Genomic DNA, 23852 nt, shown 5'->3' with positions numbered 1-23852 from the left:
GTTCAAGCGATTCTCCTGCTTCAGCCTCCCAAGTAGCTGAGATTACAGGTGCCTGCCACCATGCCCAGTTAATTTTTGTATTTTTAGTAGAGACGGGGTTTCATCATATTGGCCAGGCTGCTCTCAACCTCCCGACCTTAAGTGATCCACCTGCCTTGGCCTCCCAAACTGCTGGAATTCCAAGCATGAGCCACCGTGCCCGGCCTATCCAGTTACCTGTTGAAAAACATCTTGGTTGCTTCCAGTTTTTGGCAATTATGAATAAAACTGCTATACACTTTTGTGTGCAGGTTTTTATTTGGACATAAATCTTCAACTCATTTGAGTAAATAGGTGTATGATTGTTGGATCATATGGTAAGACTGCATTTAGTTTTGTAAGAAATTATCAGGCTATCCTCCAAAGTAGCTGTGTCATTTTGCATTCCCGCCAACAGTTGGAGAGTTCCTCTTGCTCCATATCCTTGCCAACATTTGATGTTGTCAGTGCTTTGGATTTTAGCTATTTTAATAGGTGTGTAGTAGTATCTTATTGTTTCAATAGGTGTGTAGTAATATTCATTGTTTACAGTTTCCTAATGACTTGTGATACAGAGCATATTTTCATATGCTTATTTACCATCGGTATATCTTGGGTGAGGTGTCTGTTCAGATCTTTTGCCATTAAAAAAATTTTTGTTTGGTTGTTTTGAGACAGATTCTTGCTCTGTCACCCAGGCTGGGGTGCAGCGGCATGATCGTGGCTCATTATAGCCTCAAAACTCATGGGCTCAAGTGAGCTTCCTGCCCCAGCCTCTTGAGTAACTGGGACTACAGGCGTGTGCCACCATGCCTGGCTAATGTTTTCACTATTTATTTATTTATTTAGAGACAGAGTCTCACTCTGTCACCCAGGTTGAATGCATTGGCATCATCTCGGCTCACTACACCCTCTACTTCCTGGGTTCAAGTGATTCTTCTGCCTCAGCCTTCCAAGTAGCTGGGATTATAGGAGGCTAATTTTTGTATTTTTAGTAGAGATGGGGTTTCACCATATTGGCCAGACTGGTCTTGAACTTCTAATTTCAAGTGATCCACCTGCCTCGGCCTCCCAAAGTACTGGGATTACAGGCATGAGACACAGCGCCCAGCCAAATATTTTCACTTTTAATAGAGACAGAGTGTTGCTATGTTTCCCAGGCTGGCCTCAAACTCTTGAGCTCAAGTGATCCTGCCACCTTGGCCTCCCAAAGTGCTGGGCTATAGGTGTGAGCTATTGCACCTAGCCCCACTTAAAGTTTTTTTTTAATGTGTAGACTTATTGTTAGGCAATTGATATCTTTTGTAGCTATTTTAACTAGCCCTTTAAATTATTATACTTCTTGCCAGGCGCAGTGGCTTATGCCTGTAATCCCAGCACTTTGGGAGGCCGAGGTGGGCGGATCACGAGGTCAGGAGTTCAAGACCAGTCTGGCCAATATGGTGAAACCCTGTCTCTACTAAAAATACAAAAATTAGCCGAGCGTGGTGGCGCGCACCTGTAGTCCCAGCTACTCGGGAGGCTGAGGCAGAAGAATCGTTTGAACCCAGGAGGTGGAGGTTGCAGTGAGCTGAGACTGCGCCTCTGCACTCCAGCCTGGGTGACATGGCCAAACTCTGTCTCAAAAAAAAAAAAATTATTTATACTTCTTTTTGGCTGGTCTTTAGAAATATAGTTACTTTTTGTGAATTGACCTTTAATCCAGTAATGTTGCTGAATTCACTTAGTTATTCTAGTAACTTATCTAATAGCTTTTTTTGCAAGGGATGTTTCTGTGTGTACAGTTATGTCTTTTGCAGATGACTAGATTTTTTTTCTGCTGGTTTAACACTTTTTTTCTTTTTCATTGGCAAGGACCTCCAGGATATGTTGATTAGAAGGAGTGATCATTAATTCTTTTTCTTGTTTCTGATCTTGGACCAAAGGCTTTCAACATTTCTTTACTTAGTATGAATTTGGTTTTGGGGTGCTATCCTTTATGCTTTATCAAATTAAGGAAGTTCCCTTTCTTTCCTAAGTTTGCTGACACTTTTTATTATGAATGGGTATTGAATTTATCAAACATATTTTCTGTGCTTATTATCTAGGTTTAGTGTCTTTTATGCAAGCTACTTGAGGTTTGTAGGGCTTTTTGAATTTGTTGCTTGAGGTCTTTGTTGATTTTGAAAAATTCCCAGGTGTTATCTCTTCAAATATAATTTCTGCTCCATTCTCCTTATCTTCTTTTTTTCTCAAGGCCCAAATATGGGCCATTGCCCTATGACCTCAATTCTCTATGGATCTAAGGAGAGTTGTTGATTTTCAGTTTGCTCAACTTTTTTTTTGTGAGGATGTAAGTAATGACTTCCAAGCTCTTTACCTATCAGACGGAAATTGGAGTCCCCTCTTGTACATTTTCAAATTTAGACCTTCTCACTAAATCCCCTGTATATCTAACCCTGTCTTACATATTTTCCATCCTTTTGTCTCTCTGTGCTTCATTCTACCCAGTCTATTCCAACCTGTCTTCCAATCTATTTTTCACTCTTCAATTGTTTCTAATGTGCTATTAAAACCCATCAAGTTCTTAATTTTTTAGTTCTATAATTTTTATTTTTTCCCACATAATTAGCATGTTTATTTTAAAGTCCATGACTGTGAATTCCATCGTCTGTAGCTCCCATGGACTGTCTTTTTTTTTTTTCCTGTTTTTGTTTTTCTTCATATGCCTGGTTATGTATTTGTATATATGTGTATATATGTGACCTTGACATTATATCTGTAAAATTGTGTGTAGCATTTGAGAGCCTTAACATAATACTGTCTTGCTCTTGATATGATTTATGTTTGTTTTTTCCATTCTTCCAGTTAACAAGATTATCTCAATCCACCTTAATAATTGAGATGATTCAAATCTGACTTGTAGTTCCTATGAGAGCCTGTTCTTCTAGTTTACTCCTACTCTTAGGGTAGAGCAATTTGTAGTCCTTAGCCAATGTGAGGGGGGTTGAACTAGGTCCTCCTATCTTAGGAAGCCCTGATGTCTACTCTGTGTCACCCTAGCCTCCTAAGGGCCTAGCACCTATCAGAGGCCCTGACTCATGAATATTTTTTTAATAGATGGATGAATTTACCACCTGTCAGGCATTGTGCTACTCACTGAAATACAGGTTAACTTTTGGCTATTAAAAAAAGTTGTATCTGGAACAAAGTTTAGAATAAAATTTTCTAAATTTAACAAGAGTTTGAAATGTAATAATACTTTAAAGCATTCTATATTTAAGTGGCATAACTCTTGAATGGAATCTTAAAGTACTTGTATTATAAATAACTTACAAATGACCTCGTTTTTGGAACTCATGTCATTTGTTTTCATTTTACTGATCCTTTCTACTATTAAAGTATAATTTATCTTTAAATGTTTCCATTTGCTTTTCTTTTTATTTCAGTTATTTACTTACTTAAGTATTTTTTGGAACATCTGCTATTTGCTGGGAACCCTCCTAGGTGTTGGGGATATGAATATAAATGCAATCTTGTCCCTGCCCTTAAAGAGCTAAGGGTCTAGTAGGGAGGCAGTAATGGTGTGAGATAATGGCTAAATGGAAGCTATCCACAGAATGCTACAGACTGAGTTAGAAGGAGTGTGGGAGTGGGGCAGGCTTGGACAAAGCCAGGAAATGCTGGTCTTGAAGGACAAATAAGAGTTATAAAGGTGATAAACTTTGTTTCAAGAAATTGTTTTTCAGTATGTTAATAACACCCTAACAGGCATTTCAGTTTCTCTACTAGCTATTATAGTTTAAAGAGGTGTTGACACTTCTGTTTCCCTTGGCATGCTTTATGCCAAGAATTGGCCTGTTAATAATATTTTAGGCTTTGAGGGGCATAAGGTTTTTGTCACAACCACTCTGCCATGAAAGCAGCCGTAGGCAGCAAATGAGCATAGCTGTGTTCCAATAAGACTTTACTTATGGACACTGAAATTTGAGTTTCATATAATTTTCATGTGTCACAAAATATTCTCCTTTTGTCTTTTTAACCATTAAAAATTATGAAAACCATTTTTAATTTGCTGTACAAAAACAGAGTAGGCTGGATTTGGCCTGTGGGCCATAGGATGCCATCCCAGCTTTGGGCTTTTTTTTTTTTTTTTTTTTTTTAGACAGAGTCTCACTCTGCTGCCCAGGCTGGAGTGCAGTTGTGTGATCTCGGTTCACTGCAAGCTCCACCTCCCAGGTTCATGCCATTCTCCTGCCTCAGCCTCCCAAGTAGTGGGACTACAGGTGCCCGCCACCATGCCCAGCTAATTTTTTTTTGTATTTTTTAGTAGAGACAGGGTTTCACTGTGTTAGCCAGAATGGTCTCAATCTCCTGACCTCGTGATCCACCCACCTCGGCCTCCCAAAGTGCTGGGATTACAGGTGTGAGCCACCATGCCCGGCCCGTTTTTGCATTTTTAGTAGAGATGGGGTTTCACCATGTTGGCTAGGCTGGTCTTGAACTCCTGACCTTAGGTGATCCATCTGCCTCGGCCTCCGAAAGTACTGGGATTACAGGCATGAGCCAACGCACCCAGCCGATTAGTGTATGTTTAAACTAAAAATGTGTATACTTTGTTATTTAAAAAAAAAAAAAAAAAAAAAAAAAAAACACCAAAGTAACTAACACATGCTTGGTATAAAACTAAAACCTTTCAGAAATATTGTATGAGAATGAAAATCTTCCCTCTCTCCCCTGGCTAGATCTCATGCCCTATATAATAATCACTTAGAACCATTTGGAATATATTCTAGAAATTTTTTTGTGTACATATTAATTTTTATAAAAATGGGTTTATATTGTATCACTGATCTGCATTTAATCATGCACTTAGTAATTTAGCCTTTTTGAATCGATTTTGTGCTGTTGTGTTTTCAAGGTGCAAAAGGCAGTTGAAGAAGAAAATTGCTGCTTTGGGACTATTGATACCTGGTTGTTATATAAGCTCACAAAAGGTAAAGATGACCTGGAAGATCTATTTTAAATAACCGAAATTTGATCAAGAGAAATGATTTGCCTAAAAAAAGTAGAAGTAATTTTTTTTTTTTTTTTTTTTTGAGCTAGGGTCTCGCTCTGTCACCCAGGCTGGAGTGCAGTGGTGTAATCATGGCTCACTGCAGCCTCAGCTTCCTGGGCTCAAGCGATCCTCCCGCTTCAGCCCCCTCAGTGGCTGGGACTATTGGTATGTGCCACCATGCCTGGCCAATTTTTTGCATTTTTAGTAGAGACAGGGTTTTGCCATGTTGCCCAGGCTGGTCTTGAACTCCTGGACTCAAGCAATCCATCTGCCTCAGCCTCCCAAAGTGCTGGGATTACAGGCATAAGCCACCGCACCTGGCCAGAAGTTTTTTTTTTTTTCCCCCTTCCTGTACTCCAGACGTACTGCTCTTTGGTACTGTAATAACAACATGTTCTAGTAAAGCTTGACTTATTCTAGATTTATTATAAGAGGAGGACAATTTTTAAATAAATTGTGATGAAACTTCAATATAAGACTGGGGAACAGTCTTAATTTCAAGGATGATAAGACAAGTTGAGTAACAAATCTGCCCTTTTGTTAGTGGGTATAACTGTGGGTGACATTAACATCTTTGAGCCTCTTTGTCATCTTTAAACTGGGAGATCATAAAGTGACAACATGTATGTAAGTACTTTTGCACAACTATAAAAGTTCATAAATATTAAGTGGGAAATTGCTTTTGGAGACTTCACATTGAAAATACACATTTTGGGCCGGGTGCGGTGGCTCACGTCTGTAATCCTAGTACTTTGGGAGGCTGAGGCGGGCTGATCACTTGAGGTCGGGAGTTCGAGACCAGCTTGACCAACATGGAGAAACCCCATCTCTACTAAAAAATATAAAATTAGCCAGGCATGGTGGCACATGCCTCTAATCCCAGCTACTCGGGAGGCTGAGGCAGGAGAATCACTTGAACCTGGGAGACGGAGGTTGCGGTGAGCCAAGATCGTGCCTTTGTACTCCAGCCTGGGCAATGAGTGAAACTCCATCTCAAAAAAAAAAAAAAAGAAAAAAAAAGAAAATACACATTTTGGAATGAATTTGAGGGTAGACAAAGGTCTATATTATATACTATGGATAGGTGTTGATTTATACTGTCTGATAATAAATGTATTTTTCCTATTTAAATTTAGGTTCTGTATATGCCACAGATTTTTCAAATGCTAGTACAACTGGACTTTTTGACCCATATAAGGTAAAAAATTTTTTTCTTCTTTTTGAATCACACATTTTTGTGTAATATAGATTTAAATTTAGATTTAGATTTAAATTTAGATTTAAATTTAAATTTAGATTTAAATTTTTAAAATTAGTTTATTTTTAATTGACAAATATATCCTGTACAACATGATGTTTTGATATATGTGTAGAGGTTTGATATATGTAAATATGTATATTCTGATGATATGTTTTTATGCTCAGATGTGTTGGAGTGGGATGATTACCTCTCTAATTTCGATACCACTTTCTCTCCTACCTCCCGTGAGGGACACAAGGTAATAATAAACATCAGACATAGTAACCAGCACAATGGTTCTTGAATTCATTTTGTTTTCTGGGGAAAAACATTTTATTACATGTTTGAAGGACTTGTGTGTTCATTATGTAACTTTTTGGCTTATGCAAAAAAACAATTTGCTGAGTTTTAAAACTAATGTTTCTAGAGCTGTAACTAACTTTTTAATGAATTTTATTTGAAGCCACAATTTTGGATCAGTGGATGAAGAGATATTTGGTGTGCCTATACCAATAGTTGCCTTGGTAAGTAGGAAACTTGAGGGATTCCCTTTGTATAGTATAAACTAAAGTAATATGTATTAATAATTGGGACTAGCTTTAAGAGAAACAGAAGGTCTTTGGCAGAGTAAGATTAAAGTATTTTTTTTTTCTTTTTAAGTTAAAGGTCCCTGGATATGACCAGAGTATCTGCTATATTTTTGGGAAGGGGACCATTGAGCCAGTATTCTATCATGGAAGTACTTTATAACCTTTTCTGACTTGCCTGTATATTGTTTTTCAGAAAACTTAAATTTTTAAAAATTTTTTAAAATTCTGAGTAGTATTTAGTTTACATTTGGTACTCTGAGACAAAACTCAGTGATGGGGCAAATATTTATGTTCTGTTTGATAAAGTGTAACCACAAACAGTGTTAGAGCAACTTAAACTAGCAGAGAAAGTTGTATGTACATTTAATAAAGTCCTTAACCAGCATCTACCAGTAAATAAGTTTGTAGAATAATGAAATATTTGCCATTTTTTATTTTTATTTTTTTTGAGACATGGTCTCACTCTGTCACTCAGGCTGGAGTGCAGTGGTATAATCACGGCTCACTGCAGCCTCGGCTTCCTGGGCTCAGGTGATTCTTCCACCCCAGCCTCCCAAGTAGCCGGGACCACAGGTGTGTGCCACGACACCTGGCTAATTTTTTGTATTTTTGATAGACATAGGATTTTGCTACGTTCCCCCGGCTAATCTCGAACTCCTAGACTGGGGCCTTCCGCCGCCTTTGCCTCCCAAAGTGCTGGGACTACAGGCATGAGCCACTGTGCCAAGCCTGTTTTTGATTTTTAAGAGTCCTTTCACATTGCCTTTGATTTCCTGCGGCAGCTTAAGCAGGAGGTATAGACCACCTGTTGCAAGATGTGCAGTCTCCACAGTAGCTGGGGGAGCAGCTGAGGGAAAGGGAATTTAATTTCCAAGTTACAAATTCATTATCATTTAGAGAGGATTGGTCTTATTCAGTGAAGGCATGGATGCAGGGTTAGATTAAGGTATGGCTGGAAGAGTTACCAATTAGTGACAGAGGGTTCTTTAAATTAGTTGTTGTTGTTGTTTTTGAGATGGAGTTTCACTCTTGTCTCTCAGACTGGAGTGCAATGGCATGATCTCACCGATAGCTCACTGTGACCTCCGCCTCTGGGGTTCAAGCGACTCTTCTGCCTCAGCCTCCTGAGTAGCTAGGACTATAGGTGTGCACCACCATGCTTGGCTAATTTTTGTATTTTTCCTAGAGATGGGGTTTCACCATGTTGGCCAGGCTGGTCTCGAACTTCTGACCTCAGTTCTCCCAAAGTGCTGGAATTATAGGCATGAGCCACCAGGCCCAGCCTTTAGATGAGTTTTGATCCTTAAAATGTTGCTGTTTGTATATCTACATTTGACTATATTAACAAAATGTTACAATTTTTATTTTAACAAAAATGTATGGTTGGGAAATAGATGGTTTTTACTTACATCTATTTATATCAAAACATTTACCTATGTTTTATATTGTTTAATAAAATAAATTTGTGAGGGTTAGTTATTTTGACTAATGAATGAAATGAATATAAGTTGAAAATGAAAAAAAATCTTAGTTTTTTTTGGGTATCATTTTTATTCTTATCATCATTTTTTTTTTTTTTTTTTTGAGACGGAGTCTCACTCTGTTGCCCAGGCTGGAGTGCAGTGGTGCAATCTCGGCTCACTGCAAGCTCCGCCTTCCAGGCTCACGCCATTCTCCTGCCTCAGCCTCCCGAGTAGCTGGGACTACAGGCACCCGCCACCAGGCCCGGCTAATTTTTTGTATTTTTTTAGTAGAGACCGGGTTTCACCATGTTAGCCAGAATGGTCTTGATCTCCTGACCTCATGATCCGCCCGCCTCGGCCTTCCAAAGTATCGGGATTACAGGCGTGAGCCACCGCGCCCGGCCTCTTACCTTCGTTTCTAAGATTATTCACAGATACTTAAAAGTCGTGAAGTAGGTTACCCATTAAAAATTCCTAAGGCAGGCCAGGCATGGTGGCTCACGATTGTAATCCCAACATTCTGGGAGACCAATGTGAGAGGATCGCCTTAGGCCAGGAGTTTGAGACTAGTCTGGGTAATATAGTGAAACCCCATCTCTACAAAAAAAATTTAAAAGAATTGGCCAGGCTCAGTGGCTCACGCCTGCAATCCCAGCACTTTGGGAGGCTGGGGCAGGTGGATCATGAGATCAAGAGATCGAGACCATCTGGCCAACATGGTGAAACTCCACCTCTACTAAAAATACAAAAATTAGCTTGGCGTGGTGACGCGCATCTGTAGTCCCAGTTACTTGGGAGGCTGAGGCAGGAGAATGGCATGAACCCAGGAGGTGGAGGTTGCAGTGAGCCCAGATCGCGCCACTGCACTCCAGCCTGGCGACAGAGTGAGACTCTGTCTCAATGAAAAAGAATTAGCTGGGTGTAGTGGTGTGCACCTGTAGTCCTAGCTGCCTTGTAGTCCTAGTTACTTGGGAGGCTGAGGTAGGAGGATCACTTGAGTCCAGAAGTTTGAGGCTGCAGTGAGCTGTGATCTTACTGCACTCTAGCCTGGGTGACAGAGTAAGACCCTGTCTCTAAAAAACAAAACAACAACAACAAAAAACCCATAATAAAAACAATTCCTGAGGCATGTTAGTTATCTGCAGAGTATTAGTCCTAGGGAGACTCCTATCCTATGGTTGTTGCCCCCTATTCTCTTTGGGATTTTTTTTTTAATTTTAAGGAAAAGGAAAAAGAAATGAAGATGTTTAATCATGAGAGTACAATAAGTGAGACAATGGGCTATAATAAAATTGGCCACTGTTAAGGGCAATGGGTTTACATTTGAACATTTTTGGTAGGTTGCTGACCAGCAATCAGCCATGTTTGGAGAGTGCTGCTTCCAAACAGGTGATGTGAAATTAACCATGGGAACTGGGACATTTTTGGATATTAACACTGGAAATAGCCTTCAACAGACTACTGGAGGTAAGTAGTTAGAATTTATCCTATTTATTAATAAAATATCACTTCTGTTCATATTTAACTTTTGTGATACTTATACTATTTTCCCATTTTGTGATACTCTCTAACATATTTTATTCTTAAAGACAGTTAATTATCATTTCCCTTTCTTTTCCCTTTAAGTGAAAAGCATAAAAAACAAGAATGATATTATTGAAAAATTCAGGATATATGGTCAGCTTTCTGAGTATTTTTCTATAATACATGTTGTATTTGTTCAAAACTCCTACTAGGGGCTGGGCATGGTGGCTCACGCCTGTAATCCCAGCACTTTGGGAGGCTGAGGTGGGCGGATCACCCTAGGTCAGGAGTTTGAGACCAGCCTGGCCAACATGGTGAAACCCCGTCTCTACTAAAAATACAAAAAAATTAGCTGGGCATGGTGTCAGGCACCTGTAATCCCAGCTACTCGGGAGGCCGAGGCAGGAGAATCACTTGAACCGGGGAGGCAGAGGTTGCAGTGAGCCGAGATCGCACCACTGCACTCCAGCCTGGGTGACGCAGTGAGACTCTGTCTCCAAAAAAAAAAAAACAACTTCTTACTAGGGTTCTAAATTTTTTTTTTCTATTTGTTAGAAAATTATTTTGTGAATTTCTTTGAGTGGTAATCCTCAGCTAGTGACCAATGCAATGGATAATGACAATTGCCAAGAATTTGCTCTTTTTAATAGAACAAATCCTGGGATTTACAAACCAAGAAATCTAGATTATAGAACTATACTCTGGAGGGCTGAGAGCTCTTAGTTTGGGCCCTGTTTCCGTAACATGGTTACTAAGAGGTGGCTTAAAAAATCTTTTTCCTACCTTTTATCCCTCCTCAAGCTCTTCTTTTTCCCCTAACTAGGAAAATGGAATTAGAAAATGTTGATAATTCTATTAGATTGTTTCTATTTAGGAGCCTTGTTTGAAAACCACAGATAAATACAATAGCATAGTTCTCTGGCAAACCAATCTCATAGTACCCTTTTATTTCTCGATTAAAATATTTATTGCCATGTTTCTAGAGATGTAGACATGCCTATAGCTAATACAAATTAGTATTTATTGTTCATATTATGTGCCAGGCATTGTGCTAAGTTCTTTTTATGTGTTAATTCAGTTTGTTCATTTCATAGCTCTCTGAGGTAGGCCATTTTGTAGTTAAGGAAACTGAGGCTAAAAGGTTAGAAACTTGCAAGACTACAGCTAGTAAATGTAAGAGGGCTGGAGTTTGAATGTCCACAGTCTGACTTCAGAGGCACTTTGCAGTTTTTTGAGATAACCAAATCATTACATTGTAGAAGTCTCTATAATGAATTATGCATATATTTGACTTAACTTTCATTGTTTGCTTTGCAAGGCTTTTATCCATTAATTGGGTGGAAGATTGGGCAAGAAGTCGTATGCTTAGCTGAAAGCAATGCAGGAGACACTGGTACTGCCATAAAATGGGCTCAGCAGTTAGGTAAGTTGTCTTTTAAATGGATTTCACAAGCCAGACCTAAAGAATTCAAGAATGCCACAGGATTGCAGATTAGTAGGGAGCAAATGGATTGTTCAAATGAAACACTAAAATAAAAAGACGTCTATTAAAAGAAAATATAAAGTATTTTTATGATATCAAAATGGTAAAAGGCTAGGTCTTAAAGACAGGAACCATAAAGAAAAAGAATAATAGATTTAACTATATAAAATATTAGTGGGTAAGGAGAGATATGCCATAAGCAAAATTAAAAGACAAATTGGTAAAAACAATTTGTAGCATATGTCAGAAAAATTAATAACATGACAAAAATGGGCAAAGGACTGAAGTACAGGTATTTTACGATCAAATGACTATAATGAAATGCTGTTCACATACAATAATTAAAGAAATGCACATTTTGGGCTGTGGTTCCAGTGTCAGTTCAGTTTTCAGTGCTTTTGCAGTGCTATTTGGATCTGACCCTCATTTATGCCACCCAGTGGTCAGTCTGGGTGGTGGTTTGCCTGGAGATTAGTTCTCAAAGCCTTAGGCTTGTTGTTTAGGGTCATATCTTTACATGTGCAGCTCAAGAGTGAGACTAGGAGTTCATAAAAACCTTTATAAGGTAATTTTTCCTGAGCTCCTTTCTCTCAGTAATCTCCCTGGTACCTTTTGACTCTCAGGGGATCCCCATATTGGTGTTCTGGCTAGAAAGCTGGTGCTTTAGTTTCTCTACTGAACACCTGCTACTACTTCTACCTCCCTAGCCTAGTGGCAAAAGGGATGAGAGAAGGAGAAGAGGGGGGTCAGAGAGAGAGGAGTAAAGAAGGGAAAGAAAGGAAACAAGGAAAGAGAAAGAAGGCTGGGCGCGGTGGCTCACGCCTGTAATCCCAGCACTTTGTGGGGCTGAGGTGGGCAGATTACCTGAGGTTGGGAGTTCGAGACCAGCCTGACCAACATGGAGAAACCCTGTCTTTACTAAAAATACAAAATTAGCCGGGCATGGTGGTGTGCACCTGTAATCCCAGCTACTCTGGAGGCTGAGGCAGGAGAATCACTTGAACCCAGGAGGTGGAGGTTGTGGTGAGCCGAGATCACACACCATTGCACTCCAGCCTGTGCAACAAGAGCAAAACTCCGTCTAAAAAAAAAAAAAAAAAAAAAAAGAAAGAAAGAAAAAAAAAAGAGGGAAAGCAAAAGGGATTTTTTTTCTTAACCTCTCGTCTTTGAGTTTTGGTTGCCTCTGCTGCTCTGTCTGCTGTCAGTGCAGCCACAGGATTGCCAGGGGCAGGCAAGACCAAGGGGAGCAGGGGCGCGGGAAGAAGCAAGCAACAGGGATTTCCCCCCATACTCTTAGCTTGCAGTTTTATGTGCCTGTGCTACTGGGCTGCCATTGCTGCTACCATAGGATTGCCTGGGAGAATGAAAAAAATCTAAAGAAAACAAAAAGTGAGGATCTCTCCACTCTGTCCTGTAGAGACCCTTGTCTCTTACTGTTGAGACCAGAAAGGAGCTTCTACTGAAGCTCTTCATATTTGCACTCAGTGTACAGATCTGAGTCCTTGGGTTTCAGGCTATCTCTGAGTCTAGGCCAGGAATATCCGAGAAAACATAAAAACAGGGAGTCCCCAGATGGCTTTTCCATTTATTCCTCCAAGATTCTTAGTTGCATTCAGTGGGAGAGAGAGAATGGAGTGTGCTTACTCTGAAAGACTTTTTATCAGTTAGCTTATTTGACAACAGATTAAGTGGAAGATTATTTAGAGAAATTCTTCAAGGAAGGGATGTAACAGTGAAGAATGTGAATAAGATAATCTCTCTTTGTTTTCTGTTTCTTTGTCTGTTACCAAAAACTTTCCTCAAACCAACTGTCTAGTATGTTTTCCTACATCTTGTCTTGTAAAAATTGAACATTTGGACATGATTCGTTAAAAAGTATAGATTTTAAAACCAGTTTTTTTAAAGAGATAGGAGTCTCGCTATGTTGTCCAGGCTGGATTCAAACTCCTGGGCTCAAGTGATCCTCCTGCATTTGCCTCCTGAGTAGCTGGGATTACAGGTACGCCACCATACTCGGCTTAAAACCAGTGTTTTTAACATTAGTTTTTGAAGTGGTAGAGATATTTTGATGCATTATCTGGACATTTTGAACAGATGGATGAAACTTACGGATTTGATAACTGTCATTTTGAGTAAAATTTGTAGTTATTATTGAGTGATCCTCATTAACTTGAGTTTTAATATAAGTGCTCCTTAAATGTCTTTAGTGAATTTAAGTATATTAATTTAGTTATATAACAAATCATAAAATGATATAAAGTCAACTTAATTAAGGCTCTCTAAAGCCAGCAATGTTTATTATGACCGAGTCTTTTCTTCTGATCTATGCTGTTCAGTCCTACATACTCATTCGGAAGTCACTTTACAAACAAGGATATCCAAATGGCCAGTGAAAAGGCATTTAACTTTATTAGTCAGCAGGGAAATCCAAAATCAAACCACCATGTAATACTACCAAAACAGCTAAACTGAAAATCATAGACAATATCAATTATTGGCAGGAAGATAGGTGACTGGAACTCTCGTGCCGCTGGCAGGAGCCTTAAATTGGTAGAGCCACTTTGAAAAACTATTTGGCAGTTATCTGTTAAAGCTGGTTCTAAATGTGAAGACCTTAGAACTGGCCATTCCATTCCTTTGTGTTAATAAACAGAAGTGTATACATATGTCCAGCAAAAATAATGTACATGAATGTTCATTGGGATCTGTTTCTATTAGCCAAACACTAGGAACTACCCAGATGTATATCACTAATAGAATAGATTGATAAATTGTCTATAGTCACATAATGGAATACAATATAGAGGTGAGAATGAATGGAGTACAACTAACTACATGTAACAGTGTGAATGAATCTCACGAGTATGATGTTTAACCAAAGAAATTTGTATCTTGACCTGGGTGTCAGTTACTTGGGTGTATTCACACTGTGAAAACTCATCTAGCTATATACACTTAGGATTTGTGCATTTTTCTGGTCTGTATATCATATACTTCAGTTAAAGTTTACTAAATTAATTGTCTTGGTTTTTTTGTTTTCTTGTTTTTTAAAAATTGACTTTTAATATATCTGTTACTGGCCCCTTATTTAACTTATTAGATGGAGTATTTCAGTTAATTTTCTTGGGTATTATATTACAAGTAGATGATACTTTCATCAGAAACCTAGGATGGCTCTTATCTTTCAGAGAATAATTTTTTAATGCCAAAAATCCTACATAGAATTGATTTTTTAAACAGCCCAAATATCTTTAAAGGAAAAAGTGGCTGGGTGCAGCGGCTCACGCCTGTATTCCCAGCACTTTGGGAGGCTGAGGCGGGCGGATCACCTGAGGTCAGGAGTTCAAGACCAGCCTGACCAACATGGAGAAACCCCATCTCTACTAAAAATACAAAATTACCTGGGCGTGGTGGCACATGCTTGTAATCCTAGCTACTTGGGAGGCTGAGGCAGGAGAATTGCTTGAACCTGGGAGGTGGAGGTTGCGGTGAGCCGAGATTGCGCCACTGCACTCCAACCTGGGCAACAAGAGTGAAACTCTGTCTCAAAAAAAAAAAAAAAAAAAAAAGTAAGGCCTGCTGCATACAGAGCCTATCTAAGAGGGCCTTCTACCTCCTGTCTCCCTTCTATGGGCCTGGAAACCTATGCAGGGTGAGAATTCAGATAGTACCAGAACAGAATGGTCTTTGTGCTGATCCTTTTAAGTGGGCAATCTTTTACATTATATTCATAATAAATGTTGATACAGGTAAATACTATCATGGAACATAATTCTGTTTGTGCCTCTCTAACCTCTTCATTTTGTTTTAGGGTTTTTTGTTGTTTGTTTGTTTTTGCAGACCTTTTCACAGATGCTGCTGAGACTGAAAAAATGGCCAAAAGTTTGGAGGATTCTGAAGGAGTTTGTTTTGTTCCATCTTTTAGTGGATTACAGGTATGTATTTTTTAAAGTTAATGGCAATTACAAATATTTTTCTCCTCCTGCCACACCCAAACTTATATATCTACCACTCTGTTACCTTAAAATTTGAGCACTGAACAGAACTAAGATGAAAGGTAGATTTTAGGGCTGAGAAGTTATGCTCTGACCAAGCATGAATTCCATGAGGAAGCAGAGCATCCTGAATTGGCCCTGCTGGCTTCGCTTGTGCTGATAGAATTCAGCTGACTTCTGCTTAGAACTGTGTGTAACCTAAGAGTTGGCAGGTTTATCATAGAACTTTTACATAAGACTTAGCATTACTTTATCATGACCCAAAATAGCCATTTCACAGTGGGGGGAATGTATCAGTAAATTTGCATTCTTTACTTAGAGGAAATAAGCCATTGAGAATTAAGAGAAATAATGTCAAGGTACATACATCACACACATATGCACACACATGTATATGTATGTGTATATTTTGCACTTGTACATTTGTAAGTTTTAAACCTTTTTTAAAAATCAAAATCTTGGCTGGGCGCGGTGGCTCACGCCTGTAATCCCAGCATTTTGGGAGGCCGCGGCGGGCGGATCACGAGGTCAGGAGATCGAGACCATCTTGGCTAACATGGTGAAACCCCATCTCTACTAAAAATGCAAAAAATTAGCTGTGCATGGTGGCACGTGCCTGTAGTCCCAGCTACTCAGGAGGCTGAAGCAGGAGAATTGCTTGAACCTGGGAGGTGGAGGTTGCAGTGAGCCAAGATCACGCCACTGCACTCCAGCCTGGGCGACAGAGTGAGAGTCCGTCTCAAAAAAAAAAAAAAAATCAAAATCTCTTTTCTTTTTTTATTTTATTATTATTATACTTTAAGTTTTAGGGTACATGTGCACAATGTGCAGGTTAGTTACATATGTATACATGTGCCATGCTGGTGTGCTGCACCCATTAACTCGTCATTTAGCATTAGGTATATCTCGTAATGCTATCCCTCCCCGCTCCCTGCACCCCACAGCAGTCCCCAGAGTGTGATGTTCCCCTTCCTGTGTCCATGTGTTCTCATTGTTCAATTCCCACCTATGAGTGAGAATATGCGGTGTTTGGCTTTTTGTCCTTGCGATAGTTTACTGAGAATGATGATTTCCAGTTTCATCCATGTCCCTACAAAGGACATGAACTCATCATTTTTTATGGCTGCATAGTATTCCATGGTGTATATGTGCCACATTTTCTTAATCCAGTCTATCACTGTTGGACATTTGGGTTGGTTCCAAGTCTTTGCTATTGTGAATAGTGCCACAATAAACATACGTGTGCATGTGTCTTTATAGCAGCATGATTTATAATCCTTTGGGTATATACCCAGTAATGGGACGGCTGGGTCAAATGGTATTTTCTAGTTCTAGATCCATGAGGAATCGCCACACTGACTTCCACAACTGTTGAACTAGTTGACAGTCCCACCAACAGTGTAAAAGTGTTCCTATTTCTCCACATCCTCTCCAGCACCTGTTGTTTCCTGACTTTTTAATGATTGCCATTCTAGCTGGTGTGAGATGGTATCCCATTGTGGTTTTGATTTGCATTTCTCTGATGGCCAGTGATGATGAGCATTTTTTCATGCGTTTTTTGGTTGCATAAATGTCTTCTTTTGAGAAGTTTCTGTTCATTTCCTTTGCCCACTTTTCGATGGGGTTGTTTGTTTTTTTCTTGTAAATTTGTTTGAGTTCATTGTAGATTCTAGAGATTAGCCCTTTGTCAGATGAGTAGGTTGTGAAAATTTTCTCCCATTTTGTAGGTTGCCCGTTCACTCTGATGGTAGTTTCTTTTGCTGTGCAGAAGCTCTTTAGTTGAATTAGATCCCATTTGTGAATTTTGGCTTTTGTTGCCATTGCTTTTGGTGTTTTAGACATGAAGTCTTTGCCCATACCTATGTCCTGAATGGTAATGCCTAGGTTTTCTTCTAGGGTTTTTATGGTTTTAGGTCTAACGTTTAAGTCTTTAATCCATCTTGAATTAATTTTTGTATAAGGTGTAAGGAAGGGATCCAGTTTCAGCTTTCTACATATGGCTAGCCAGTTTTCCCAGCACCATTTATTAAATAGGGAATCCTTTCCCCATTGCTTGTTTTTCTCAGGTTTGTCAAAGATCAGATAGTTGTAGATAAGCGGTGTTATTTCTGAGGGCTCTGTTCTGTTCCATTGATCTATATCTCTGTTTTGGTACCAGTACCATGCTGTTTTGGTTACTGTAGCCTTGTAGTATAGTTTGAAGTCAGGTAGCGTGATGCCTCCAGCTTTGTTCTTTTGGCTTAGGATTGACTTGGCGATGCGGGCTCTTTTTTGGTTCCATATGAACTTTAAAGTAGTTTTTTCCAATTCTGTGAAGAAAGTCATTGGTAGCTTGATGGGGATGGCGTTGAATCTATAAATTACCTTGGGCAGTATGGCCATTTTCACAATATTGATTCTTCCTACCCATGAGCATGGAATGTTCTTCCATTTCTTTGTATCCTCTTTTATTTCATTGAGCAGTGGTTTGTAGTTCTCCTTGAAGAGGTCCTTCACATCCCTTGTAAGTTGGATTCCTAGGTATTTTATTCTCTTTGAAGCAATTGTGAATGGGAGTTCACTCATGATTTGGCTCTCTGTTTGTCTGTTATTGGTGTATAAGAATGCTTGTGATTTTTGTCCATTGATTTTGTATCCTGAGACTTTGCTGAAGTTGCTTATCAGCTTAAGGAGATTTTGGGCTGAGACAATGGGGTTTTCTAGATATACAATCATGTCATCTGCAAACAGGGACAATTTGACTTCCTCTTTTCCTAATTGAATACCCTTTATTTCCTTCTCCTGCCTGATTGCCCTGGCCAGAACTTCCAACACTATGTTGAATAGGAGTGGTGAGAGAGGGCATCCCTGTCTTGTGCCAGTTTTCAAAGGGAATGCTTCCAGTTTTTGCCCATTCAGTATGATATTGGCTGTGGGTTTGTCATAGATAGCTCTTATTATTTTGAGATACGTCCCATCAATACCTAATTTATTGAGAGTTTTTAGCATGAAGGGTTGTTGAATTTTGTCAAAGGCCTTTTCTGTATCTATTGAGATAATCATGTGGTTTTTGTCTTTGGTTCTGTTTATATGCTGGATTACATTTATTGAATTTGCGTATATTGAACCAGCCTTGCATCCCAGGGATGAAGCCCACTTGATCATGGTGGATAAGCTTTTTGATGTGCTGCTGGATTCGGTTTGCCAGTATTTTATTGAGGATTTTTGCATCAATGTTCATCAAGGATATTGTCTAAAATTCTCTTTTTTTGTTGTGTCTCTGCCCGGCTTTGGTATCAGGATGATGCTGGCCTCATAAAATGAGTTAGGGAGGATTCCCTCTTTTTCTATTGATTGGAATAGTTTCAGAAGGAATGGTACCAGGTCCTCCTTGTACCTCTGGTAGAATTCGGCTGTGAATCCATCTGGTCCTGGACTCTTTTTGGTTGGTAAGCTATTGATTATTGCCACAATTTCAGAGCCTGTTATTGGTCTATTCAGAGATTCAACTTCTTCCTGGTTTAGTCTTGGGGGGGTGTATGTGTGAAGGAATTTATCCATTTCTTCTAGATTTTCTAGTTTATTTGCATAGAGGTGTTTGTAGTATTCTCTGATGGTAGTTTGTATTTCTGTGGGATCGGTGGTGATATCCCCTTTATCATTTTTTATTGCGTCTATTTGATTCTTCTCTCTTTTCTTCTTTATTAGTCTTGCTAGCTGTCTATCAATTTTGTTGATCCTTTCCATAAACCAGCTCGTGGATTCATTAATTTTTTGAAGGGTTTTTTGTGTCTCTATTTCCTTCAGTTCTGCTCTGATTTTAGTTATTTCTTGCCTTCTGCTAGCTTTTGAATGTGTTTGCTCTTGCTTTTCTAGTTCTTTTAAATGTGATGTTGGGGTGTCAATTTTGGATCTTTCCTGCTTTCTCTTGCGGGCATTTAGTGCTATAAATTTCCCTCTACACACTGCTTTGAATGTGTCCCAGAGATTCTGGTATGTTGTGTCTTTGTTCTCATTGGTTTCAAAGAACATCTTTATTTCTGCCTTCATTTCGTTATGTACCCAGTAGTCATTCAGGAGCAGGTTGTTCAGTTTCCATGTAGTTGAGCGGTTTTGAGTGAGTTTCTGAATCCTGAGTTCTAGTTTGATTGCACTGTGGTCTGAGAGACAGTTTGTTATAATTTCTGTTCTTTTACATTTGCTGAGGAGAGCTTTACTTCCAACTATGTGGTCAATTTTGGAATAGGTGTGGTGTGGTGCTGAAAAAAATGTATATTCTATTGATTTGGGGTGGAGAGTTCTGTAGATGTCTGTTAGGTCTGCTGGGTGCAGAGCTGAGTTCAATTCCTGGATATCCTTGTTAACTTTCTGTCTCATTGATCTGTCTAATGTTGACAGTGGGGTGTTAAAGTCTCCCATTATTATTGTGTGGGAGTCTAAGTCTCTTTGTAGGTCACTCAGGACTTGCTTTATGAATCTGGGTGCTCCTGTATTGGGTGCATATATATTTAGGATAGTTAGCTCTTCTTGTTGAATTGATCCCTTTACCATTATGTAATGGCCTTCTTTGTCTCCTTTGATCTTTGTTGGTTTAAAGTCTGCTTTATCAGAGACTAGGATTGCAACCCCTGCCTTTTTTTGTTTTCCATTTGTTTGGTAGATCTTCCTCCATCCTTTTATTTTGAGCCTATGTGTGTCTCTGCACGTGAGATGGGTTTCCTGAATACAGCACACTGATGGGTCTTGAGTCTTTATCCAATTTGCCAGTCTGTGTCTTTTAATTGGAGCATTTAGTCCATTTACATTTAAAGTTAATATTGTTATGTGTGAATTTGGTCCTGTCATTATGATGTTAGCTGGTTATTTTGCTCGTTAGTTGATGCAGTTTCTTCCTAGCCTCGACGGTCTTTACAATTTGGCATGATTTTGCAGTGGCTGGTACCAGTTGTTCCTTTCCATGTTTAGTGCTTCCTTCAGGAGCTCTTTTAGGGCAGACCTGGTGGTGAGAAAATCTCTCAGCATTTGCTTGTCTGTAAAGTATTTTATTTCTTCTTCACTTACGAAGCTTAATTTGGCTGGATATGAAATTCTGGGTTGAAAATTCTTTTCTTTAAGAATGTTGAATATTGGCCCCCACTCTCTTCTGGCTTGTGAAGTTTCTGCCGAGAGATCCGCTTTTAGTCTGATGGGCTTCCCTTTGTGGGTAACCCGACCTTTCTCTCTGGCTGCCCTTAACATTTTTTCCTTCATTTCAACTTTAGTGAATCTGACAATTATGTGTCTTGGAGTTGCTCTTCTCGAGGAGTATCTTTGTGGCATTCTCTGTATTTCCTGAATCTGAATGTTGGCCTGCCTTGCTAGATTGGGGAAGTTCTCCTGGATAATATCCTGCAGAGTGTTTTCCAACTTGGTTCCATTCTCCCCGTCACTTTCAGGTACACCAATCAGACGCAGATTTGGTCTTTTCACGTAGTCCCATATTTCTTGGAGGCTTTGTTCGTTTCTTTTTATTCTTTTTTCTCTAAACTTCCCTTCTCGCTTCATTTCATTCATTTCATCTTCCATCACTGATACCCTTTCTTCCGATTGATCGCATCGGCTCCTGAGGCTTCTGCATTCTTCACGTAGTTCTCGAGCCTTGGCTTTCAGCTCCATCAGCTCCTTTAAGCACTTCTCTGTATTGGTTATTCTAGTTATACATTCGTCTAAATTTTTTTCAAAGTTTTTAACTTATTTGCCTTTGGTTTGAATTTCCTCCTGTAGCTCAGAGTAGTTTGATCGTCTGAAGCCTTCTTCTCTGAACTCATCAAAGTCATTCTCCGTCCAGCTTTGTTCTGTTGCTGGTGAGGAGCTGCGTTCCTTTGGAGGAGGAGAGGCGCTCTGCTTTTTAGAGTTTCCAGTTTTTCTGCTCTGTTTTTTCCCCATCTTTGTGGTTTTATCTACTTTTGGTCTTTGATGATGGTGATGTACAGATGGGTTTTTGGTGTGGATGTCCTTTCTGTTTGTTAGTTTTCCTTCTAACAGACAGGACCCTCAGCTGTAGGTCCTGGACTCCAGGGTCTGGAGTCAGCTAGAGGTCCACTCCAGACCCTGTTTGCCTGGGTATCAGCAGCAGTGGCTGCAGAACAGCGGATTTTCATGAACCGTGAATGCTGCTTTCTGATTGTTCCTCTGGAAGTTTTGTCTCAGAGGAGTACCCAGCTGTGTGAGGTGTCAGTCTGCCCCTACTGGGGGGTGCCTCCCAGTTAGGCTGCTCGGGGGTCAGGGGTCAGGGACCCACTTGAGGAGGCAGTCTGCCCATTCTCAAATCTCCGGCTGCGTGCTGGGAGAACCACTGCTCTCTTCAAAGCTGTCAGACAGAGACATTTAAGTCTGCAGAGGTTACTGCTGTCTTTTTGTTTGTCTGTGCACTGCCCCCAGAGGTGGAGCCTACAGAGGCAGGCAGGCCTCCTTGAGCTGTGGTGGGCTACACCCAGTTCGAGCTTCCCGGCTGCTTTGTTTACCTAAGCAAGCCTGAGCAATGGCGGGCGCCCCTCTCCCAGCCTCGCTGCCGCCTTGCAGTTTGATCTCAGACTGCTGTGCTAGCAATCAGCGAGACTCCATGGGCGTAGGACCCTCTGAGCCAGGTGCGGGATATAATCTCCTGGTGCGCTGTTTTTTAAGCCTGTCGGAAAAGCGCAGTATTAGGGTGGGAGGGACCCGATTTTCCAGGTGCCATCTGTCACCCCTTTCTTTGACTAGGAAAGGGAACTCCCTGACCCCTTGCGCTTCCCGAGTGAGGCAATGCCTCGCCCTGCTTTGGCTCGCTCACGGTGCGCTGCACCCACTGTCCTGCGCCCACTGTCTGGCACTCGCTAGTGAGATGAACCCGGTACCTCAGATGGAAATGCAGAAATCACCTGTCTTCTGCGTCGCTCACGCTGGGAGCTGTAGACCGGAGCTGTTCCTATTCGGCCATCTTGGCTGCCACTCCCCAAAATCTCTTTTCATTAATTGTTGTGTTGGAGTATTGATTACTTTGCTTAATCAAAAAATGAACCTAGGAGAAGTCTTGATTTTGTAACATTTAACTTTGTATTTAATTGAAAGATCTCTGATACTACCTTTAATTTTAGAATATTATTACAAATACTTTTATAAAACAACTTTTCAAGTACATTATTATGAAAGTTATATATCTGTGTATCATATACTTTAGTTAAAGTTTACGAAACTTTTTTTTGGGAAAGATCATACTATTTTTAATCTTCCTCTAAATATTTTTTCCTTTCAAAAAATACAACTTTCTCTTTCTTCTTGCTTATCTCATATTCAGGCAATTAGTTACAAAAGTCCAAAATTTGAGTTTTGGTTTATAATATAGAAGTTGGTAGAAAAAAAAATTAGGTCAGGGTGTTTTAAATCTTTAAAAATATCATACTTCCAAACTAGATTTTAAAATGAGCATTATTTCAATACCTGTAATATTTTTATTTTGTGTACTTTATCCTAAAGGACCGAAAGCTTGTGAATTGATTCCATTGCATCCTCTTCAGGATGATGTGAGGGAACCTCTAAATAGCACCTATCATAGTCCAGAAAGTGAAAATTTTTTATCTAATTGAGATTTCAGGAAAAAGATTAGATGAATAATTGTCCTCAGCAAGGTAAGGTTTGATTAGGCAACTACTGGTTCTTTTCTTCTCTCTGAAAAATGTGCTACAGGACTTAGTAGTCACCTTGTCTTAGCAAGTCTGTCTTTGACTTCTCTATCACCTCACAGACCTGTAATATAATATAATAATTACATATATTATATAATAATAATAATATAAAGTATATATTTTTAAGTATTAAACCCAAAAGATTTAGACAAAACTATCACAGGTTTGATTTTTAATTTCCTCTTGATAGCAAGGTGTCCATGTCCTGCCATGATTGCAACCTGCCCATATACTGGCAGTAGAGGGTAGTTGGGAGAGGTGGTAGGTTGACCGTAGGTCATGTATTTCCCTGTGTAAAATGAAACTTTAACTGGAAATTGAAAGTTAAATCAAACAGCAATAATGTGTTAATACTAAACTGTTTGGAAAATAGGAGGGAAGATCACCTATAATCTGTCTATGTCAACAACTAGAGAAAATGAGGGATGGGGCATGAAAGGAAGGAAGGTTTATGTATCTGTGAAACTGCCTTTAGTTTTAGAATATTGTTACAGCTTTAGATAATCGGGATCTGGATGTTGAAGGCCCCTAATAGTCTCATTTTCTCAAAGGAATCTACTGAGAAAGGGGTACTGGATGAGCTTTGGGGAAAATGGGAAAGTCTAGGACAGCCACTTCAGGGAATGGCAGAAAGGGTGGGAGCCATACACTGGGGGTGGCATCAGTTAGTGCAACCATTATGGCTTTCCTCTAGCAGGGCTCATGGTTTGGGGAGTGGGATACTGAAATAGGTATTAGAGGCAAGAATCAGTGGTCATCTACCTGGACGTTAGAGTTACTGTGATGATGGCAGTAATAGGATAGACAGAGAAGCTGTTT

At 39.7% G+C, this 23852-nt stretch overlaps 1 protein-coding gene across 1 annotated transcript in view; it reads left to right on the top strand.

Annotated features, from left to right (window-relative positions):
* GK5 (glycerol kinase 5) overlaps positions 1 to 23852 on the top strand; it is a 74184-nt gene that overhangs the window by 32692 nt on the left and 17640 nt on the right. Inside the window, exons 6-12 of the mRNA XM_002814127.5 lie at positions 4919 to 4994; positions 6193 to 6254; positions 6482 to 6555; positions 6760 to 6820; positions 9690 to 9816; positions 11192 to 11296; positions 15197 to 15291. Of these exons, the coding sequence (XP_002814173.1) occupies positions 4919 to 4994; positions 6193 to 6254; positions 6482 to 6555; positions 6760 to 6820; positions 9690 to 9816; positions 11192 to 11296; positions 15197 to 15291 (600 nt within the window). The remainder of the gene's footprint in view (positions 1 to 4918; positions 4995 to 6192; positions 6255 to 6481; positions 6556 to 6759; positions 6821 to 9689; positions 9817 to 11191; positions 11297 to 15196; positions 15292 to 23852) is intronic.

This window comes from Pongo abelii, chromosome 2 (assembly GCF_028885655.2).
Source record: "Pongo abelii isolate AG06213 chromosome 2, NHGRI_mPonAbe1-v2.0_pri, whole genome shotgun sequence".
In the NCBI taxonomy this organism is placed as follows: Eukaryota; Metazoa; Chordata; class Mammalia; order Primates; family Hominidae; genus Pongo; species Pongo abelii.
The sequence above is the reverse complement of the archived record's forward strand: the minus strand, read 5'-3'. Positions and strand labels throughout refer to the sequence as shown.